The sequence below is a fragment of the Cyphomyrmex costatus genome, unplaced genomic scaffold (assembly GCF_001594065.2).
Source record: "Cyphomyrmex costatus isolate MS0001 unplaced genomic scaffold, Ccosl1.0 scaffold135, whole genome shotgun sequence".
In the NCBI taxonomy this organism is placed as follows: Eukaryota; Metazoa; Arthropoda; class Insecta; order Hymenoptera; family Formicidae; genus Cyphomyrmex; species Cyphomyrmex costatus.
In genome coordinates, this window is record NW_017275337.1 from 883475 (window position 1) to 908491 (window position 25017).

Consider the following 25017-nt stretch of genomic DNA (forward strand, 5'->3'; position numbering starts at 1 on the left):
TTTACTTGTTCTCGAAGAAAAACTAAATGAATCGTGTATATAAGATAGATGGCTAGAAAATAACCGGCGCGAAATAGAATACAGTATTGAAACTGACCACTGCGACAGATGCGTCTCCGAGGTGCCATCTATTTTTGTCCACCAGATATCGATTCCAACTTCTCTAATATGATAACGAGAGTTTTCTCCAGTCCGCGAGTCCTTCGCCCTTTCCCGTTCGAGACCGAGCGATGATGAGGTAACGGGATAGCGCGACTAGATGCGATAGACAACTACAGACTCGTGGAACGTATAATGAAGCGAAATCAATACCCAATTTCCTGACTCGCACGTGAATAGTTTTAACAATAAATTCTATACAAATAATGCTAAAGCTTATTGTTCGAGATTCGATGCAATTTTTACCAATGGCTTCCATAGCGATAAGTTGGACTGTAAGTTCGTTAGTTCCATCATTAAATACTTAATCAATGCGTGTAGTTGCTACAATTACGCCGTTGCTCTTTTCGCCCAAGGGACTTTCCCGGCAATATCGAGCTAAATACGAGCATAGAGTAATGCTCGTTACGATCACTTGACTGGGCTGAGTTATGTCTTAGTAGCGTGGGTTCTCTAATTGCTCTCGTTCAGGAATTTCGTCAGGTTTTTTCTGTTAGCTTAAGATCACTTTAAATGATTCTATTTACGATAGAGTTCCAAACAAAATACTATTTATCATTTTTTTTTATACGCATAGTGTAAAACATACGAAGAATATTAGAACATTTACACATATATAATTTAAAAGAGAAATACACAACATAACATTATAAATAGAATTTTATCGGAAATTATGAACTATATATAAATAGATTTTACATTTAAAAAAAATTCTCGTATTTATTTAATTTGAGGTTTTCTCGACTTTGATTTTTTTATTTGTTATAATGCTTAGTACTGAATGATAATTTTCTTTTGAAAGATATATTATATATGTATTTTTAATTAAATAAAAGAATTACAAATTTTTCCATTTTGTATTGTACACTTGGGAGAATCAAAAAATTTAACTACTTTTCCGCACGTTCATGGTCATTAATTATAAGCACAGAAATTATTTTTATTCTACAGTCCTGTTTATTTAGACACGAAAGCCTTTTATTAAATTTTGATGGAAATAGTAACTCTATAAAAAGAAAATATTTCAGAACAAGTAATAAAAACGTTCTACCGTATAATTACTAAATAACTTTTGAAAAGATATTATAAGTACGGTAATTTAGTGATTTACAATTGACAGTTTTATACTAACAATTTGTAACAAATAATAATACTAACAATATTTGTTGTTTTCAATTAAATATATTGCGATTAAATATAATAAATATCAGCACTATAAAATCCTAGGAATTTATTGAAAGTTTATTTGTATATTGAGAATTTGTCCAAAGCTTATATTCTTATATCCACGAGAAAAAGTCTCTGATAACATCGATCATGACGGAGCTTGATCGAAAAAACGAAAATTCAGCAAAACATGCGACGAGTGTATCGAATAAGTTGAGTATTATGATCAGGAACCGATCAGAGCTAAATCGAGTGTGCCATTCAACGAACAAGCAAGTAATCGATTAGTATACCCGCACGAGTTTTATCACAAATTCTTTCCTTCTCGATCAGTCCAGAATCAGTAGTAGGATTTAATGGATTTGACTTGTGGGAAGGGAAGTTGAAATATCTTCGCGAGGAAGTAGTTATTTCTGTAGCATTAACTTGATTTCCCTGATCCTCCATTATTTATCTCGTAACATTGATCACAGAATAATTACGCTATAAATTACGAACCATAAAAAATCGTTTGTTTTCATCAATTACTAAGCGCTTATTGTTTATAAATTTACATTTCCGCCACAAAAGCATTGTTAAACGAAGAATTGTAAATCAAACTGTTAAATGCATTTGCAAAGATGCAATGTACTGCATTTAAATCGCATTTGCAATTCTATCACTTTTGTGCTTAAATGTGCGGACAGTTGCATAAAATTTGCGCTATTGATCGACGAAGCAATTAATGTTAATCAAATATGATATTTTTTTGCAGATAGATTCAAAGAGATTTCATGATTTGATCGCAGACGATTGCATGTAGAAATTGTATTTCAGCAATTACTTGGTCTAAATAACCTAGATATAATAAACAAAATTAAGATATTATGAATTGTTGGATTAAAATGTTTCTTCAATTTCTTGTAGATTTCATTGATAAGTGTGAATAGTTATTAATTAGCTTAAATCGTAATTCATTGCGACAATTAATACTTGGAGTTTGACATTACATTAATTAAATCTGATTGCAGTAAATTAAATTATGTAATCAATGCGAGTTGATCACTTTAGTTATTAATTTCATTAGTGGATTAAATTAACTTCCTTGTATCTGTTGTGAACTTTGTAAATGGGTATGCATCATAATCATGTAGTACGTTGCATTAATTAAATCTTGGAGTACAGGTTAATTTTCAGAATCGCCCAAGCTATCAACAGCAGGACATTACTGTAGATTGTAATTAAAGTATTTTCTTACTAAGAATCCAAGAGCGTTTATAGACAATTTTCTAAGTACAATATGTTAAATATAAATTACAGATAAATTACAAATATACAAATAAACATTTTTCCACGTGAAATAATAAATATAAATTTATATGAGAATAATGTTCGTAATATATTATTGATTTTTCAGGTCGTTATCTACTAAACTATTCTTCGTGTCATCCATCATAAATCAAAAACTAGATACTATTGTGATTCTTATTATATATAGACAGAATGTTACTTTTGTTACAAGCCTTCGTAAAAAATTTTGATATAATTAATAATATTCTCTTGAATAATGGTTACCCATTGGATTTTATTTTTTCTATCATTAAAAAAATTATATATGTATAATCAAACACATCTAAAGGAAAATTCTGTTATTATTGGTGACTAACTTTTATAAGAGTTTTTTTAATCATCATTCTTTAATATATTATACTGCATGTATATATAAGCATAAAACGTGTAAAAGCATATTAATGAAAAAATTATTAAAATTATTAAACTCATAAAAAAAATGTGCTACAAAAGAAGAAAAAAGAGAGTATATTGGAAACTGTTTTATTAATTGTTTCTTTATGATATTTGACGCATCAAAATAGTGTATACGCGTAATGGATAAAAAATATCGTCTATTATGTTTGCGTTTGTAATTTTCTACTGCCAGTAGAATAGATCTGTTTAAAGCCGGACTTAGTAGATGCAATTAAAGCGAAACCACTATGCCTGGTGTAAGCACATTTTCGTGCAAAATAGGTGATGCGATGCAACTGGGAGACCATCGGTGCAACTTCACAACTAATTTATGTTTGTTTACTACGATGCTAGTCGCATTGCGAGGTGAATAAAGTAACATACAGATCAATTCAAAAGTGAATATTCTCTAGTTCAGAATATTCTCTTCGTCAAATATTTAAATTTTAAAAAATTCCCTCAAACTATTTTAAAACGCAGTTTTTATTATTATTTTTTTAAATTTAATCTGTTTTGATTAACATTTATATTATAATAAAGAAATGCAGATTCGATTTAATTTAAAACTAAATACAGAGAAATAGATCGTTAAGTAGGGTATGTTAAGTTAGCACCCCAACTATAGTACTCAGGAGTTCTGATTAGAGTTCCCACTTCCTTTTGACGAGACGAAGAGTTCCCTATAGCTAATAACAAGAGTTCCGCTAAATAAACATTTTTTTTACATTTTTTAAAAATGGAGTGCTAACTTTTTATCGAATTTCGAGGTGGAATAGTTCTGAGCGGCTTAATAGCTTCAATTTGCGATTGCCTAGAGTTCCTGATATGTAAAAAAATTTTCGAATATTAAAAAAAAGATTAAAAATGTTTGAAAAATTAATTTTTAGATACAATAGTTCTGATGATAATTTCTGCTTCTTTTTGACGATACGAAGAGTTCTCTATAATTTTTAATGACATATGCGCTGAATAATCATTTTTTAATAACTTTTTTAAAATGAGGTGCTAACTTTTTAACAAAATTCAAGGTCGCATAGTTCTGATCAGCTTAACAGAAGTATTTTGTGAATACCTAGAGTTCTTGATATATAAAAAACATTTTTGAAGAATAATAAAGTTAAAAAAAAATAGTAGAAATGTTTGAAAATTTTTTTGAGAGTACCGAGTAGTTCTGAGTAGCGTTTCTTATAGTACTCGACGAGTTCTATCGAAAACTGTAAGGTGGAAAAGCGATTGGACCAACGATTTACAAGATACAGCGACATTTGTCAGAAGATCAACAATTTTTAAAGTGCGTATATCTCGGAAACCGTTGGTCCAATCGCTTTTTCACCTTACAGTTTTCGATAGAACTCGTCGAGAACTATAAGAAACGCTACTCAGAACTACTCGGTACTCTCAAAAAATTTTCCGACGTGGGACTTAGAAAAAAATTTGAAGTCAAAATTTTTTGGGAGTACCGAGTAGTTCTGATCGGAGTTCTGGACAGTTCTCGGCGAGTTCTGTCGAAAAGTATCAGGGCTCGAAGCGATTGGACCAACGGTTTCCGAGATATACTCTAAAAATTGTTGATCTTCCGACAAATGTCGCTGTATCTTGCAAACCGTTGGTCCAATCGCTTTTTCATCTTACAGTTTTTGATAGAACTCGTCGAGTACTATAAGAAACGCTACTCAGAACTACTCGGTACTCTCAAAAAAATTTTCAAAGACTTCCACTATTTTTTTAAACTTTATTATATTTAAAAAATGTTTTTTATGTATCAAGAACTCTAGGTATTCACAAAATAGTTCTGTTAAGCTGATCAGAACTATGCGACCTTGAATTTCGTTAAAAAGTTAGCACCCCATTTTTAAAAAATTATTAAAAAATGATTATTAAGCGCATATGTCATTAAAAATCATGGAGAATGCTTCGTATCGTCAAAAAGAAGCAGGAATTATCATCAGAACTATTGTATCTAAAAATTAATTTTTCAAAAATTCTTAATTTTTTTTTATTTTTCGAAAATTTTTTTTACATATCAGGAACTCTAGGCAATCGCAAATTGAATCTATTAAGCCGCTCAGAATTATTCCACCTCGAAATTTGATAAAAAGTTAGCACCTCATTTAAAAAAAATGTAAAAAAAATGTTTATTGAGCGGAACTCTTGTTATTAACTATAGGGAACTCTTCGTTTCGTCAAAAGGAAGTGGGAACTCTAATCAGAACTCCTGAGTACTATAGTTGGGGTGCTAACTTAACATACCCCGTTAAGTAAGATATATGTATATTTGTTTGTATAGTATTTTTATTAAATCTTCAAGAACTTCTTATTAATAAATAGGCAAAACTTTTTTTTAATAAAAAAAATATATGCTTTTTCACTAGAAGGATTATGGAAATTAGGACCACGTTTTTAAAATGTTGTTTAAAGAACTTATATACAAATACGTATACAAAACAGTCGATAACAAGAAAAAATAATAGTATAAAGTACAGTATTAAATAATTATGATTTAACATAGAGCTGTTTGTATTTCTTTGCAGTAAAGTCAATATATACTTATGCAATCATTAATGTTAATTAAAATTACAATTTGTATTTTTAATTTTTTGCATTGATTTTAAAAAATTGCGCCGATGGAATTGTTCGCTCATGTAATTATTATCAGTGATATAGAAATCTTATTCCACTTTGCTTATTTTGTCTTCAGTCTTGCGGCATATTTTTAGTACATCTAAGAGAAATCAAGCGACATGGATAATTTAAAGTGGCGCTTAATGCAAATAATAAATTAGGCAATACTATTCGATTCACGTGGAATTATGACCGAATGAGTTGTTACTAACTCTCTTGCACGTAAGTAACATCAAGACAGACAGAGTGTTTGAAATAACTGGCACGAAACTATAATTAAATTCACCAAGTTGAATGTTACCTCGAGCTCACTCCGATTAGATTAAAGTCTACCGTGTGCGCACGCGTGATTTAATTTGTTTTCCAATTCGCAATTCGACGATTAAGAATTAGTTAGCGTCGTACAATGAATAACTTTGATGAACGCGTACGCTATAACTGCAATTCGACTTTAATTCCTTTACAAAGTGACTGCCAATATTCACCGTTGGTTTATATTTAGAATATTGGATTACAAGTTAATATAAAAATAATTTGAAGTTATTTATGACAATCTTAACACAATTTCTTAAGCAATTAGTAATATAGAATAGGATTGTATTTTAAAAAATTAATAATAATTTAAATATGTTAAACTTTATCTTGTTTTAATTTGTTTTAAAGAAACCTTAAGATTTTAGCGGTTATCTACATTTTTTTAATTGGCATTACGTGTTTCGGAATTTCTTTTTTTTTTAAGTTAATATTCAAATGAAATAAGATAGTTAATTTGCTGAGGTAATATAACTGATGACACAAAATTCTATGATGTCAAGAGATTCATGTACGTATCATTTATGAAATTTCCATTTTCTCGTGTAAATTCTCCGCATGTTGATTTCAAACAAAGTTTAGTTGCTTGATGGGTAGTCTCAGTTTGGAAGTCGACAATGCAATGTCTAGTATATTGCACAGCGGTGCATTTCGTAATGAAACATTCGTTTGACAATTATAAACTGCTTTCATACAAAATGTCTTGGAATTATGTATTTTACTGATAATTGCGTATTTTAATTGCTAATGATTTAAATTATTTTATTAAGTTCGACTTTTTTTTTTCAAATAAAATATTAGCCAATTAAAAAGTTTTGCATTTCTATTCTGTAATTTTTTAACGCGTATGTTAAAGTGTAATGATTAATAAGCGTAATATATTTTTAATTTGACTTTCTTATATTTTTCAAATATTTAATACATTCTTAATTAACATAAAGTATTAAATTTCTTTATATAATATTAAATATTTTTAGAATATTCTACACATTTTTAATTCATAAAAAGTAAAAGTTCCACAAATAAGTTTTCATACATATGATATATTGTACTATAAAATTGTCTGATGTTAGTTATTGAATATAATATTCTTACACTAAATGTCAGTTTCCGTTAGCAAATAAATTTAATAACAAACCGCTCATGGATGGATTATCTTTGAGACAGTGTTTGACGTAGACGTTTCTTATCTCTCCAATTAAATTCGAGTAAATATAACACCTCCCTTGTAGCGTAATTACATTTAGTCAAAGTCTCATGCAACTAATTACGTCATTTAATTGGTACACCGATTATATACAATTTAAATTGTGCATGGAATCAATATTACATTTTACATATTATGTATAATAATACAGAATCTGTGCAGATAACAATTGTTATGTCTCTATAATAAGATTCCAAATATTTATTCTTAATATTTATGTGACAATAGAAAAACTTTGTCGTTAATGAGTTTTACAAATCGTTTTGATTGTAATTTGTAAAATTACAGATTTCATTCATCGAAAAACATTACTTAAGCATGCTATGCTCTATGCTAAGTTCGTACCGTGTCTACAACAATGTCGCTAACTTCTCGCTTTTACATACAGTTGTGCAAAAGTTTTGCTTCTGAAGAGCTATACAATTTTCGAAAAATTAGTTCCTCGATTGCATTTATTATACGTGTCCCGCAGAAAACTTTCCCAGGATAAAAAAAGGAGCGATTTCCTCTGGGAAGTATTTGCTCTTTTCAGCATTTACCATAAAATTGCTTTATTATTCGCACGCTGCACGCGAAAGTAAAGACAAATACTTGAATAAAATCAACTGAAGAAGAACTCTCTCTGCAGGAGAATACCCTGATTACAAAACTTTAGAAATAGAATAGAATTTATTATCTAATAAAAATAACAATTTTCCTTGATCTATTTAGAAATAACAATATTTTTTAAAATTTTTATAAAATTAATTAGAAAGTAAGCATAATTTAATGACATGAAAAATTAATGAAATAAAATAAGGAAGGATCAAGAATTAAATAAATCTATTTGTTAAATATTTATTAAATGAATAAAAGAATAGCTATTATGTTTTTAGTACCGAAAATACTACTGCGTTTTTGTTATTATATTATAAGAAAATTTTAGAGACTTTTACGGAGAGAATTAACTTGAAATACTTTAGGATTTTAGAGACTGATTTGTGAAAAATATTGCGTGAAAATATTGTAGAGGAGGTGATAAAATTTATGAAAATTTATATAACGAAAAGCTTAAGGAAATGTGAGTGTTAAATTTTGGTAAAAATTTAAATACGCCGAACTCGTAATCAGCTCATAATGAAAACATTGTTATATTTGCTTTCTGTATATTTAATACGAGATTATATTTATCGCGCTCTAAATCCGGATATTCTTCTCGGACATCATTATTAGAGTACTACAGTCACAAAAATGACTCCAATTTACAGTACATTTTTTTCACATTGCGCTTTTTAACAAGCAACAGAAGTGGCAACAGAAGAATGTACTGCGAGATCTGGGTGGCGGCCAATAAGCGAGAATAAATCCGCAACAGACCGTGGATGCTACGAAAAAATAAATCCCGAGTGCAATTCGCGACGTTCGCTAATTTTACACGCCGGTGCCAGGAATGTTCGTCAATTTATAGCCTCGAGCTTGATAAAAAAATAATAGCCGCGACACAGAAACAAAGTTTTTCCGTCGACGAGACTGCACACAATTCTATTATTTTGACATTTTTTAAATAAGTTTAGATTGGCGTTACATAACATCGACTTCTTTTCCATAGCTTTAAAAATTTAAAAAAATATTGATTCAATTAATGCAGAATAATTTTTTAAATCAAATACAATAACATTTGATGTTCCATTTCCGGAGTTAGCATACTTTTTGAATTAAAGTTATGAAGTGTTATCGTTCTTAATTTTTATTACAATTTTTATTGTATTTGCAATTTTTATCTGATTTGACACATATGTTGAAAGTATTAATATAATAGATTATTCCTAAGAATATAAATATTTTCGATTGGAATTTTAACTCAAAATTTTGTCGATAAATATGAGTTAAGACCCTCTCTTGGGTAGTGTAACATTTTATCATTGCACGTGCGTCAATTATTCTTCCATGTTCGCGATATATGAATCGGGCGTTATATAACTGGCGTGAAAATATAAAATTCGCAATGCGTGGCGATCATAAATAACCGCGTAGACGTTTATGCGCCTGTAAGATGGTTAGAATAGAATTTATAGACTTTCAACTTACTCATTTCTGTTACTTCCAACTTGGATAACGAAATAACTAGCGTACGATAATCGTTACTTGTCGTTGCCATTACGATAAATTTTGTTATTTTCCCCCTTCGAGGCATTTTAGTCCATTGTATATTTGACGAACGTGCCCATATGTCATTTTGATGTGTAGAAAAATGATAACACTTCACTTAATAACTCCACCTACTTCATAACGCTGTGTTAATGCTTTAGATTACATTTATAAGCAACTGATATACCGTGAGAAATGAAAAAAAAAACTATGTATAATCATTTTTTTTTAGTAAACAAACTTATACGTATATTGAGTACTAAAATGACTAGTACTTTTTGAAGATGATCTTTGCGTCCAGAATTTTATACTAAAAAGAAATCTGTAAAAATCATTAATTACATGGGACATTGAAAGTAATATTGTAATTTATACAGAATATATGTATACCCAAGTGGGAATTGAATACCGGCGAGATACTGGCCCAGTACCAACTTTTAGTATTCAGTACCGGCGTGATATCGGATGCCAGTATTGGTATTGTACTGATGTAACACTGGGATGATAGCAACGGGCCAAGATTCGAAATACAGTACTCTTATGGTACGGGATTACAGTGTCGTAATGTTTCTAAACATCGGTATCATTATAGTACGGTATTACAATACGGGATTACAGTACCACAATAATACCGAAAATCAGTACACATATTGTACCTAATGCAGTAACAATATTATACCAAAAATGGTTACCGAATCATAATGCTGCAGCAGTACTAACAATGAGAAGTCAGCATCCCTAAATGTGAATTTTGATAAAATCATTATTGCATTCGTTTGTCCACTGTTTGTCCACGTTTGTCCACCCGTTATTTTCATTTGTCCACCCTCCAAAAAAAAGTTATACAAAAAAAAAAATTGTAGTACCCCCAAGTGATTATTTTTCATTATTATGAAAAATATAATAATAATAGGGTGGACAAACGAAAATAAGAGGTGGACAAACGTGGACAAACAGTGGACAAACGAATGCAATAATGATTTTATCAAAATTCGCATTTAGGGGTGCCGACTTCTCATAGCTGCTCTAAGAAGACAGCATCCCTAAATGCGAATTTTGGTAAAATCATTATTGCATTCGTTTGTCCACAGTTTGTCCACGTTTGTCCACCCGTTATTTTCATTTGTCCACCCTCCAAAAAAAAGTTATACAAAAAAAATTGTAGTACCCCCAAGTGATTATTTTTCATTATTATGAAAAATATAATAATAATAGGGTGGACAAACGTGAACAAACAGTGGACAAACGAATGCAATAATGATTTTATCAAAATTCACATTTAGGGATGCTGACTTCTCAGAGCTGCACTGAGAAGTCGGTACCCCTAAATGCGAATTTTGGTAAAATCATTATTGCATTCGTTTGTCCACTGTTTGTCCACGTTTGTCCACCCGTTATTTTCATTTGTCCACCCTCCAAAAAAAAGTTATACAAAAAAAAAAATTGTAGTACCCCTAAGTGATTATTTTTCATTATTATGAATAATATAATAATAATAGGGCGGACAAACGAAAATAAGTGGTGGACAAACGAATGCAATAATGATTTTATCAAAATTCGCATTTAGGGGTGCCGACTTGTCATAGCTGCTCTGAGAAGTCAGCAAACGAAAATAATTGGATATATATATATAACACACACACATAAAAACAATTTATATACATCTATTGATATTAATTATCCTTATAATAAGTAAATGTATGATATCCGAAGATTGAAAAAGTTAGCATTATGTACACTAAATTTCTATCTCTAAATTTATAATTTAAATCATTAGCACCTTAAATGATATAGCCGACACTACGCGAGAAGTTAGGAAGTAAGGCAAGTTTTGTACTCGTAACACTCTTTCATAAAGAAACTCGTATTGACTACTTTGAGTATTAAAACTGCAAGCGTTGCTTGAAATGAACATTTAGACCCGTATATTCAAGCGCTTTTATCGATAATTGTTTACTTTTATTCGTGAAATTCTATAGATATATGTAATGTAAATTATATGCTAATGTCGCGCTAACAACGTTATAATAAACGCGTTATAAACGCGTTTTGAATATACGGGCTTTAGAATATTAATCTATAAAAATTTTATGCAATATTTTTTGAACAATAGTGGAAAAATTATTAATATACTTTAATTTTCTAATAACGAATTTACAATATTAATTCTATTTTTTGGCAATTTCTTTTATGACTGATAACTAAAAAAATAGTTGAGCTTGTTATCAATTTTTAAAGTTTCTTAGGTCGTATATCTAGATGCAATTATATCTTCCACAGATTCTCTAGTACAGCAGTTTTCATTTGCGGCCGCCATGTGCTCGAATTAAGCTTGATCAACGTGAAACACATTGCTAGGAGTTCCGTTTCTCTTTTCTTGTTGACCTTTGGGAGATAGCGAGAGACCATCCAAAGTAATTTTATCCGCGAGATCTCGATTAATCCTCGCACCATCCAATAATCGGGTGAACATTCGATTGGTTTACCTGAATGCTTTTATCTCAATAACAACAAATAAATGCAGATGAAACTTTAGGCATCAGACATAAATAAATAAATATATATATAAATAAGTGTAATTATATATGTATATATAGTTATATAAAGATAAAAAATAGAATTATAATATAATAAGATTTCTAAGACATAAAAATTTCATACGGTTTTCTCATTCTTTTCCTGTATTCTGTTTTCCTATATTTGTTTTAATTATTTTTAATTTAATTTTGATTTATTTGATTTATTATAATTATAATTAAAACACAATAAATACAAGAGCATCAAATACGATCAAAGCTGGATCTTGATGTTTAATAATGTTTTTATGTACATTTCAAGCATATTTTAATTGATTTAATTAATACAAAAAAATTGTTTCCAGATAACGTTAAATTATCTCCATTTTTGGAGGAAAATAACTTTCTGTTGAAATTTATAAATAATAATGCATTGTATACATAGTTAATTACAAATGTCAAAGAGCGCCATATTTTTCGCACATGATGTGTTATAAAAACTTTGTTAAAATTGTAAATTCCTTAGAAAATTTTTAAATGAGTTTTTTCCTGACTGTTTTATTGATTTTGTTATAATAACGTGTATAAGTAGATAATGCGTCACAATGAAGTTTTATTTATCATGAAAGCGAGAGCTAGACAAAAGGTGCCTCATCTGCAACACTGAAATATAATTAATCTTCTGTGTGCATCGACATCGCAAAATAGAAAAAGGCAAAAAAACAGAAAAGAAAGAGAATTTTGCGTTTCAGTCGACCAGGCAAACGCCCGCTGCACGGATATTGTTATGTCACGATTCATTCTTTTGGCTATTCGCAACCTCCGTTTTGGACAATCACGTTTTATTGCCACAAAAGGTTACTCTATGTTTCATTAACCGTAGAGGTACATAAATCTTTCATGAAAATCAATTGTGTAAAATTTATTGTGTGTATATTTTATGTCAAAAATGATGATTATTATTAGCAGTCGATACAAATTTAAAATTTGCACGGGAACGTGTTGTATGAATTGAATGATTCCTAAATGGTATCTCGTCAATTCTTTACATTTCCGTAAAATAATCATTTTTTAGTACCGTTTTTGTATAAAAACACGTTGAATATCATTAGTTATCATCTGTGAAACCAACGACTTTTCAGTGCTCCGATTTTTAATGCCCATTATAAGTGGTATAATGAAATTTTTTTAAATACTTGTGAAAAATAAATGTCGTCTCAAATAAAAATAATGAATAACATAAATAAATGGCAATAATTGCGTTCAGTAGAAAAAGCAGTTTAATGAGAGCACTTTACACTGATTAAATTTTTATATCTAGAGAAATAATTTTATCTCAAAATTCAAATCTAAAAGTATAATCTAATTAGCACAAAATGTTTATTAAGCTCTTTTTCTTTATTGATCGCAACCAATATAAAAAGTGCACTATGTGATACATTATTTAGGAGAACATAATCATATATTACATCATATTTTATCATTATATGTTTTTGGTAATGAAAATTCTCCTGTGGCGTATGTGATAAAATATGTGAAACCTGCTGAGCAGATGACATGTTAATACACGAGTATATTAAACAATGATCTATATTCACGTATATTTTATTAAGATGCAACCGTACATACACGTAGGGGAATTGCGAATGATATTGTTGTAGAGTAGTGTTAATCTCTCTTTTATTTCTCGCACTCTCTCTCAGCGATAATTCGATATATTATACGTTCAATGCTACTATACACATGACCATAGAACATACACCCTGTTTGAGATATATATATATATATATAATATAAAACATGTGTATGTATAGATGTTTTATGTGAAGTAAGAGAGAGAGTGGGGCAATAGCAAATTTCTAAGAAAAATTTAAATAAAGTCGATAATTATTTATTAATTAATTTTAAGTCTTATTTACTTAAAAATTATTTAGCTTTAAACTGCAATAATTAACATTCATATTAAAATTATAATTTGTACTAATAATATATACACATTAATTATTGTAGTTTAAAATCAAATAACTTTATTCCTTTGAATAAATACTTATTAATAAATAATCAGTTTTATTTAACTTTTTTCTTAGATGCTCACAATTTTGCCACTCTTTTTTATATTATTATTATTTATCAAAATTTAGAAACATTTATATAGTTATACATAACATGAACTTATAATAGCATATTAATTTCATCTTATGTCTTTTTGACACATTATAATGCAAACGGAATTTTGTAAATAAACGAATCTGTTTTTTCGCGAGCTATGTTTTACAACTTTCATGGAAATTAATCATCCAAAGTTTTTATATTTGGTACGTGGTGATATGAAACTTTGCAGTTTATACGGTTTTGTTAACTGTAAAAGAATGGACAGTGTATCTTTGTGTAATTATCACACATTATTTTTATGTCACAACCGTTGGGGATTGCACACCTCCGTTTTGCATATTTTACTGAGATTTATTCCGTCGCTGCAGAAAACTTGACGGCACGTTGTGGAGTTTTGTATTATTTCACGCCATGTTCTTTTCATGTCACGGTACCACCGTCTATGCAAACTGTAGTGTCTAACATTAGTAGTAAATTCAGGAAACTTGAACAAGACTGTCACATGATAGAAATAGCACTTTTATCTAACGTTTTAAAAGTTTGTATATGGTTTTTCAAATTTCTCAATATGTTACAGACAGAAAAAAAAATGTAACGTGAAAAATATTTATCTAACAAATATAATATAATAATGTAACGGCTTTTTTTTCAAATTGAAACATTCGTACCGTCCTTTTTGTGTTGCGCAAATGAAAAAAAATAAAACTCGATATGAAGTGTTTAAAATATGTGATCGGAACATTCTATTTTCTTAAAAAAGAGAAGAGCAAAAGATTGCTGTATTCATGTGCAGTGTTTAAAAAAACGCATGTTTTGTGTCATATGAAATAATAACTTAGCACCGAGACACTACCGTGTCTCTATAGATTCGCAGATGATAATCGTAGTACGGTAAAACCTCGTGTTAATATTCTTTCAACAGTTTCCTAAAAAAAATTGGCTTTTTCGTGTACTGAATCTTTCTCTAAGGAGAAAGATCCCTTTCTTTATCCCGTTTGAAATTACCAATAAAAGCAGTAACTTTGTGACAGTCCTTTGGCACCGGGCTGTCTGACCTGAATAAGGGAAGCCTTTGGGTTGCGTACTAAAAAGATGATTCTTGGGTCATCGGTTACTGAATATCCATATGCATGTATGGGAATTAATTCCAAGGATTAATTATTGGAAAAACTTTTTAAGTAAATGAAAATGGATAAATAAAATAAAAAAGAGAAAAAAAACCTTTACGTAATATATACTATGAATCAATTCCAGCTTACAAAACAAATGGCATATTTATCAAGCTGATAGTATTCTTTCGCAGTAAAAGAAACGCGCCAAGGGAAATTTCATGTCGGTAAAATTGCAAGGAGATATCCTTGCTTGAAAAAGATGAAACTTTGAAAAATGTAACAAGAGAAATCTTGAGAAATTGTTTCTTTGCTAGGAAAAATTAGAAAATTTTAGTAAAAGTTACTAAAATTTTATGCGGATTATCATGATTTTTAAATAGTTACTGATTTTTAAGCATTACTGTTAGAAGCAAGGATGAAAAAGTTCTTTATAATAAAAATTTTTTTATAACCAATATTTTTATAGAATATTATGTTCCACGTTATATTAAGAATTATCTTGAAGCAAAAGTAAATAGTGTGAATAAAGGCTTATCTTTTAATTAATATTAGTAAACTTTAGGAGAAATATCTGCAAACCATGTAATTATAATTATCTCAAATAATCAGAGAAATAAATAAATTTTATGAAGATGATTTTCTAGAGAAACTGAGATAATAGATCGAGATAAAAAACAAGAAAGAATAAACTTAATAATTTAAACATTTACATACATAATATTATACATATATGTATATGTAGATGTAATTAAAAAAAAATATTTATGACGTTTTGATTCAACCTCGCAGATTAATTTAAATTTTAATAGGCTCGTATAAAAGAAAAAAAATTTTTTAATGATCGTTTGTGTAAAATTTAAATTTTATTTTTTGAGAGATTACAAGAATTCTTTTTTATACGTTCTTCTTCGGGCGCACCTCAAAGTAGCCAGAAGCTTGACTGCTGTCGCGTGGAGGAGCGACCTGTACGAGAGAATTCTTAAGAGGAATGTTTTACTTAAAAAAAGACGACGTCGGGTCAGCATTCACTTGACATATTAGTTTATTATTTACTGAGCGTGACTTATATATATGGTTGTATACAATTTTCATTAAACTTTTTGGTAATGGTGTGGTATTTTGACAATTGTTCTTATTTGCTTTTTTTAAATGTGGAATAGTCAACATTATTGGAATCTCTCTTTATTAAAAAAGAAAAAACACTATACACATTTTTGGTATATCTTTGTTTTTTTCTAACTTTTAATTTCTTATTGAATTTTTAAAATAATCTATCGGTCTGTCTCGGGTATTGTCAAAGTAAATTACTGATCACTAAACATTTTATGTATTATTAAAAGATATGTTGCGTTATCACACAAATATATGCACCTGTTCGAAACTTTTCTCGTGATAAATATAACCATCCTTCATGCATATGTTATTCGTATATATATCGTCAAGATGATAGCTCGCACGCCGATTGCACTTCAGTGAACGGCCGTGCGATTGATAGATAATTCATATTTGACTGCACGCAGACTACTATGTTAATAAGAAGTCTAAAACTTTTATTTTTTTTTATATCGCGTTTTACGAAAGAGTTTGCATAAGACAGAAATGAGAAATTTATTTCTCCTTTGCGATTTATTAGTTATTATTTCGACATATGTATTATATATATGTGGCATGATTAGTTTAGCATTGCGTGAAGATATCGTGCGCAGCGTTACTTGCGATCCGAACGAAAATAGCGCAGGACGCGGCGAAAACAAGTATGAAAAAGCGAGCGCGCCGCGACCGCTACGAACAGGCGATCCTTTTGTTACGGGAAAGATACAAGCAACAATAACACTCTTAATCGAGACATCGAGCGAACGACTTGTGCGCGGATCGTGATCGGCCTCGTGCTGGAAGAAAAGGGTTTGTAAAGCTCATGGGCTTCATTTCGGCGTTGATTTTATCGTTAGAATAAATCTTACAACCAGGGAACCTAGATTTCCTACATATATCGCAGGTTGATTTTGAACCCATGATTCGTTTCTATCACATATTTAACAAGTTTAAACTTTCTCCGTTTATCTGCCTATAGCTATCTACGCACAAGTTTTTTGTAATGCATTTCCAAAAGTGGTATTTAATTTAATGAACATTTTTGTTTTTTATCTTTATTTTTAATTTATTTTTTTTTATATTTATTTCCAATTTCATCATATTATATTTATGAAGAATTGCGAAAATACATGCAGTTGATTACCGTTACGAAGATTCAGTCGTCTTGATAAAAATAAATACATCGGATCGCGTAATCATCGCTGCGATTGATTGAAATCCAGCAAATGATGGACGTAATGAGGTTATACACTTCTTAGAAAAACAGATGCTTCTGATTAGCATGAATAATCGATCTCTGTCAACGCTCTAATTAATTTATGTATAACAAGTTGACAAACATTTGAGAAATATTGGATTTTAAAATAAAAGTATAATATATTATTATTGAGTATTATTTTTATATATTTTAGATAATAAAGAAAATTTGAATTGAATAGAGTATATTATATATTTATAAATAAAGTTTATTATATAATTAAATAATTTTCATTGTCTTCTGGAGTATAACATATAATAAAAATTATTTTTAATTTATTAATATAATGTATTTTTTTCTAAAAATTATTAAGGAAAATTATCTAAGAATTGTATTATACTTATAGATACATATAATTATTAAATTCGGTATTCTCTCTCTCTTTCTGTCTTTTGATTAATTTAACAATAAGTAACTAAAATTTATATACAATTTTGCATTTGTCTTTATAGTTCCGCACCGATAAATCAAGGAAACACAAATTGAACTGGATACGCAGATTGTTCTATCCCAGAAACGAGCTTTTAATTGCAATCAACATGCCCGTCAAAGGAGTTCGGGTGCTACCAGACATACCGAAGAATATGCCAAACATGGAGATCTTGATCCGGGAGTTCGAAACTGGTTTCTGTTCAATGTCGACCAACTATCAGGATACCGCATCGAAATCGTCAACTTCGAAGGACGACAATTTCGTCAAGAAGCTTGTCAAAGCTTACGAGTCAAGCGTAAGGGCATCTAACGAGAATAGTCAACAAGAAGGGACTAAAGGAAAATCCGGTTTCTTTAATTCTCTTAATATTGTCCAGAATCAGAAGAACGTAGAAAAAAGTGACCCGAATCTTGCGATATACGATACGCCCAGCTCGCAATGTCAGAATAACTTAAATGAAAAATCCAAGATCTTTTTAACTTCGTTTGAGGCATACGAAGTCGAAGATGATTTTGTGATTCTTAATCGATATTGTTCGGAAAGTGATAAAAAACCAGTTTCAGTGACGTGGCCGCGATCCTCTTCTAAGATCAACATGTACAGCTCCATTGGCGATGATATATTGTTGAATGTACAATCCAGTTCTTCGAAGAAGAGTGAAACTTGGGACTTCAAAAAGAGAGATATAAATTTGGAGGACAACTCGATGAAGAATAAATTAATGATTTGCTCAAGTCCTTTGGAGAATGTTGAAGACACAAACTTGAACCACGAGGATCCTCTTGAGGATATCTTAACAAGCTCTTACGACTCGAGCAGCAATAACAGCTATAGAAACTTACAAGCCGACCTATACGACTTCAAAAACGAACAATGGCAACTCGAACTCTCCTCGACCTCATTGTCATCGTTGTCATCTTTTTCGAGATCGTCTTACGACAATCTGTTAAATATAAATAGCGATCTGCTGTTGGATTCATCTTTTCAAGACGTAACTGTTACACCTTCTAAAAATATTCCGAAGAACCAAGAGAATTTTCGAAATTTCAAACCGCTTCCAATCGGTTCATCGTCTGACTTTGACCGGAAATTGCCGGCAGCAATCGACGTTTCGCTGAGTGAAGATCAACCGTTCAAAATTAACAACGATACGTCCGTAACATGGATATCAGCGTTGGGCGAGAAGCTGTCACGAAAGAAACCGCTGAAAAAGTTACTAAAATCGACATTCTATACCAAACTATTGAACTACAAGAAAGTCTGGAAAAAATCGGCGGAGAAACAACTGAATGAACATACTTCCGATTCGGGATTTATCGATCGATTTTTGTCCTCGTCGTCTTCTTCACAGAAAACCTGGCGCTCCGATCCTGATGAAAAACCATCAATACCGCTAACCTTCAGTACCTTCGGTCGCACTAAAAATGATTGCGTTAATGACAAGATTTCGTCCAAGAATTCGTCTCGCATGGTCTTGACCGAAGTGCCTTGCACAACCACTATCTACAAAGAGAACCGCCAGAACATCGAATCTTCGTTGAAAATCATGATGCCTGCAAATTCTTCGACGTTGAAAGTCTCCTGCGGATACCCGCCGCTTCTTAAGCACCCTTATCTGACCGGAAACAGGATCCCCAAACACCCCTTCGTCACAAAGACAAAGCTGGATCAAACAATAGAAAAGGAGTCAGGTGACGAAGAGGAGATAAGATACGACGCGAAGGAATGTAAATCTGAATTGGAATCTTCAAGTATGTCGCTTGTGTCTCAAGCTGATCTTAATATCTCATTCTCCAGAATGTCTCAATGGTTAACTTCATCTCCAAACAACAACTACGATCTATTGAGGTAATTATAATAAAGATAATAATACTATATTCCTATAAAGTATAACAATATAATACTATTATTATTAATTAAACAATTATTAACATGAGAGGAAAGCAGAAAGTAAATTATTTATTTTTTATGTACATATATTACGTTAGTAAAATATATACAACATTATTTTTCAATTTAATCGCCCAATTTTACAATATATTTTGTATAATGATCTACAAGTTCTCTGATTTTGTCTATAAAGGTTTTTAACTTCGAAATCACGAATCCATCGTTTCCTTTTATACGAAAGGAATAAATAAATTCGCTTTACGTTGTGACTTTCCCTGTACTTAATATTAATAATAATATTATTATAGTAATAATAATTTATACAGTACATTATACAGTAACGTAAAAATATAATAATGTATAATAACTTATAATATAATATTATATAATTTATTTTTATTTTTGTGTTTCTTATTGTGTTATACATCTTTATGTATGACACAATAAGAAAAAAAGATAATAGATAGTTAAATAATAATTTACATAAGTTGCAGTACAAACACAATCGATTATTTTATTAAATACATATATATATATATATGAATATATTCAGATCACGTTTGTATAAGTCAACGTCAGCACTCGATGGGCTTGTTCTTCAGCAGAAACCGGTCCATAATGTTCCTACGATGTGCAATTTCAGCACGAATTTCTTATTTGACATACACAATAACATGCAGAGAGAGCCTTGCACGCGTTATGCCACCATTAGTCCGAAGAATTTAAGATTTTCCATGTCACGGGAGAAATTACAAGCGATCGAAAGGTGTTCCGACGTCTAGAAAAGCGCTAGTGATATTCTTCTTTTCGGAAGAACTTTTAGCGAGATGGAATTTTCGAGATCGTGATTTAATTAAACTTCATCGCTGAAATACATCACGCTGGATAGTAATCTATCTAAATTACAATCAAGCTTTCGATCAGAAGTAGGTCTTTGAAAATTAATTTACGACCGTTTCAGAATTATTTATAGTTTAAACTATGCACGTCACTTTACTTACAATTAGATCTAGGATCGACGATTCTGTTCCACTAATTACTATTAGGTCAACGAGAGCAACTTCGATTTATGCTTTGTTTGTAGCATTTGCTGTTTACGCTAAAATGGTCGACAGGTCATTGATAGACGGGTTTGCTGCGTCAATTCGCTCTGACATATTGATATTAACTGCTACTGCAACTGTTCGGAGTATCGTTATACAATTGTTATACTCAATAGGATTCTGATTCAATGAGAATTTTTACTAATAATTTAAGTTGCACATTTATTTATCTATTTATCCATTGTATTTATATGATGATACTCAACAAAGTTGAATTCTGTGTGAATCCTACAATAATTATCTTTTATAGTTTTACAATTTTATATTCCGATTTCGATGCGAGACTATTCTTGCATAAGTTAGTTAAAACACATTACGAGAATATACCAATTAAAAATGTGATCTGAAAAGTTAAAAATTGGATTTGTACGCGTATTGTTGTCTTCTTTTTTTGAAACCGTCAACTTAAATATTCAGAAAGATTTGTATCAAAGAGAAGTTGAACGATAATGTAATTTTATTCTTTGCACTTTTTACCGAAAAGAGTTATATATATAATAATACCTTACTTATCCTTACGCATTCTTCATAAAATTTGCAAATTAGCCCTCGAGATCGCATTTTTAATCTATTTTTTTTAGCTTTATCATTATCGTATTCAATTAATCTTTTTCTCGTATTGCACAAGAGGTAAAAGGAATTTGACATTCATAGTTCCATTTACTCGTCCATTTCTCTCGTCGAAATCGGTAAATTTCAACACACGACAGATTCGTGATATCGTATAAATCTCATTCATTTTTTGCGAAATGACACAATGAAGATTCTTTCAAAAACAAGACCATACGAAGAACGATGTCATGTAATCTTTATCTTCTTATTGACAAAAATACTCTCCTCGAGTCTTTCGTATTTCTTTTAGAAATGTTGAAGATCTCGAATAGCAGTAAACGAATTAATAGTTGTAGAACAGCGATTTCGCAATTCTTAGCGTAGAAATTTATATAATTATAGATTGTTAGGGTTTATATGAAAAGATAAGTAACATTTTTTAATACGATAGTGTATACAATTGACCGCACATATTGTGTTCGAGAGATGAATATATGTATACAAAATGTTATCCAAATTCAAAATATCCTTCAATAGCAAATCCTTTTTCATTTTCTTTATTATTATTACAATTAGTTTTAATATCAGATATCAATATTTTCCTTTTTATAAACATTTTAATAGGATACTTGTAGAAATTATACAGACGAAGGACGGTTTTGCTAAAATATCTAAAAATTTAATTAGATGAAGATCTGAAAATAATTTTATTGGATTATTAAAATAATTATGTAGGGCTTAAACTGGTTGCTAGAATGTCAAAACTTTTTGCAGCATTGTTCATCATGCTTAAGATTCCTATGTATTTATTTTGATGATTTAACAAAATTATTTTCAGATCTGTATCTTGTTAAATTTTTTGTTAAAATTTAGTAAAATCGTTCTTTCCATACAAATTTTATTTGAAAATATTGTCAGCGTATCTTTCAAAAATTATACATATATTGACGCAAAGCTTTAAATTCCTAAGTTCCTATTGTTTAGATATATATCAAGAATGTATATGAATTAAAAGTTAATAATATGCATGAGGAACAACATTGTCGATACAATAACATAAGTACAACGAAAATTTTGAATAACGAGCAATGTGACGAAATTTATTTATACGTAACGGTTGATATCACGTCAATTTGCATGAAATTCGCACTCGAGCGCTACATATAATACTCGCGACAACAATCATATAGCATGAGATGGCAAGTACACAATATAAAGATATGTTTGTACATATTTGTTTGGTGATGATATTCTGTAATATGTAATGGAAATGACACATGACGCATCGAGAAATATATTGTCATAGTTGTACAGAAACATACAGACTATAGACTTTTCACGGGAAGAGCTATTCGTTTTGAAGAACGGCTGCCCATTCTATCATGGAGCTTATGCGAAACATCGTCACTATCTAAATTTTTTTGACAACGACATTTATACATTTGTGCCACAGAGGATTGTTACAGCTCGCAGTATTTTCGTAAGTTTTTTCAACCGTATTAATTTTTGTTTAATTTAATTTTAAAAAAATGTAGCAATATTATGTCAATTTAATTTTATTAAAAATTAATTATAAATATTAAATGGAATTTTTTTAGAACAATATTTCTTAAAAACTAATATTTATTATCCAAAAAAAATTATTTATCCATCTGACAATGAGATTAACTTATCAATATCGTATCATTTGTGTTTTTTCAATTATGCGATCAGAAGGTTTGCGGGTTATCGCCGTGTCTTTCTTCATTTTTAATGCCATCATTATGTTTTTTTAATCATTTGTGTTTTTTGTTGAAGATCGAATTGGAATTTTATAATTGTTCGTGTAACATTATGATTGTTGATGATTGTAACATATGTCGTTAGCTATAAACTAACAACTGCTCGAATGATATCAGTATGACAAGCGACAAACTTGGAAATTCCATTATCGTCTATCTATCTCGTCTCGTGAAATTCAATTAAGCCTCAATACCACACCGAGTTTGTCAGCTTCGTTCTTCGTTTTCTAGTTTGATTCCAGCGTGTTGAATTCGTTAAACCTTTCACTGTATGTACTATCGCGAAAATATCGCTCGTAAAAAAATGGACGATTTGAAAGGGATTTATTTGTTTTACACTTTTCAATTTACGAAATCAGGATTTAGCTTGAAAATTTTTACATTTTTGTTTTTTATATTTTTGTGTATCTATTCTAATTCAAGATTACAAAAAATATAATAAACACAAAGATATCTTTTAAAAAAATATTATAATACAATACGTTTTTATACGTTTTGCAGAAGTCTAGAACATTATTTCGCGAGGGATATAAAGTGGAAAAAAATGCAAATATTAATTAGAAAATATTAATTATTATTGAATAACGTGTTCCGTCCGTAAAATTTAAATTTTTTAACTCGAGCTTGAAAAATTCATTCTCTTTGATTGTTTGCCACTCTTGGAATATCGAGCCAGGACATGACGTACGATCGCTCGATGACGTAGGTAGTGGCGTTTGCAATTTTCCGCCCACATTTAAAAACAGGCAATGACGTAAGTTCATCTACTGAAACTCGCCTATATGCGTGTATACATACAGAATAATATATAATATTTCTAGGGACATTTTCTTCTATGGATTCCTCGCATCATTTTTTTTTCTTTAGCGAATCTTTTTATCGCAAAAAGTAAACATTTTAGTTGAAAACAATCCTTCCGCAACACATTTGAACATTTTAATAAAAGAAGAATCAATATTCAACAAAAGAAAAAAATAACGTGCTATTTTTATATTCTGAATGAAATATACAGATAATTGATATATCGTATCGATTTTGGAATTAAAGTAAGTGTATTTGACAGGAAATTCGGATTGCATGAATTATGAATGTTTACCTTTGTTAAGCCTAAATTTAGGACAGGAAAATCCCATTGCTTAAGCATTTAGAGAAAAGGTCGAAGAAAATTTCTGCGGTTCATTGAGCCGTGAATCTTCCCAGGATTTAGGACTGTTTATGCTATTGAGATTCCAACGATGATGATTCCTATTATCGAGAAAAGGAATTCACAAACTCGTTTATCCGAATTCTATACCTCCCCTTGCAAATAATACGGTGAAACTAGTCGAAAAAATACATATACATACTCATATATTAACAAGATTGCGAATATTTTCCTACCATATTTTAGTTTATATGAATGCAATCGTAAAAATAACAAATCTTTCTGAATCTGTATCAACTATTTCTTTAAAATTTTCTTATATAAAAGTTTATGTTTTATATTAAATTGTTTAAAACAATTTTACTATAATATAAAATTTAAGTTTTAATAAAATTGTCTTTATAAAATTTTAAAGTTTTAGGTAGTAATTTAATGAAAACCTTTAAAAATATCATTTTAAAAAATATATAATACAATCGAAACTTTACATAGTATAACTTTGCAAATATATGTATAATTCATCTTACTCTAAGTAAAAATTAAATCATACGAATTTAAAATAGAATTTTATATGATTTAATCTTTTTGTCATAGAATTTTCATATCCTTTCCCACACACACATATAGGAACGTTCTTTGGAAACGTTTTTTGGAAGTCGGACTATATGAATCGATACAGATATCACAAAACTAGGAAACCTCCAT

General features: G+C 29.9%; 1 protein-coding gene across 1 annotated transcript in view; it reads left to right on the top strand.

The window, feature by feature from the left end:
* LOC108782762 (uncharacterized) overlaps positions 1 to 20514 on the top strand; it is a 41439-nt gene extending 20925 nt beyond the window's left edge. The window contains exons 3-4 of the mRNA XM_018551119.1: positions 17862 to 19690; positions 20286 to 20514. Of these exons, the coding sequence (XP_018406621.1) occupies positions 17862 to 19690; positions 20286 to 20514 (2058 nt within the window). The remainder of the gene's footprint in view (positions 1 to 17861; positions 19691 to 20285) is intronic.
* Positions 20515 to 25017: the final 4503 nt, after the last annotated feature.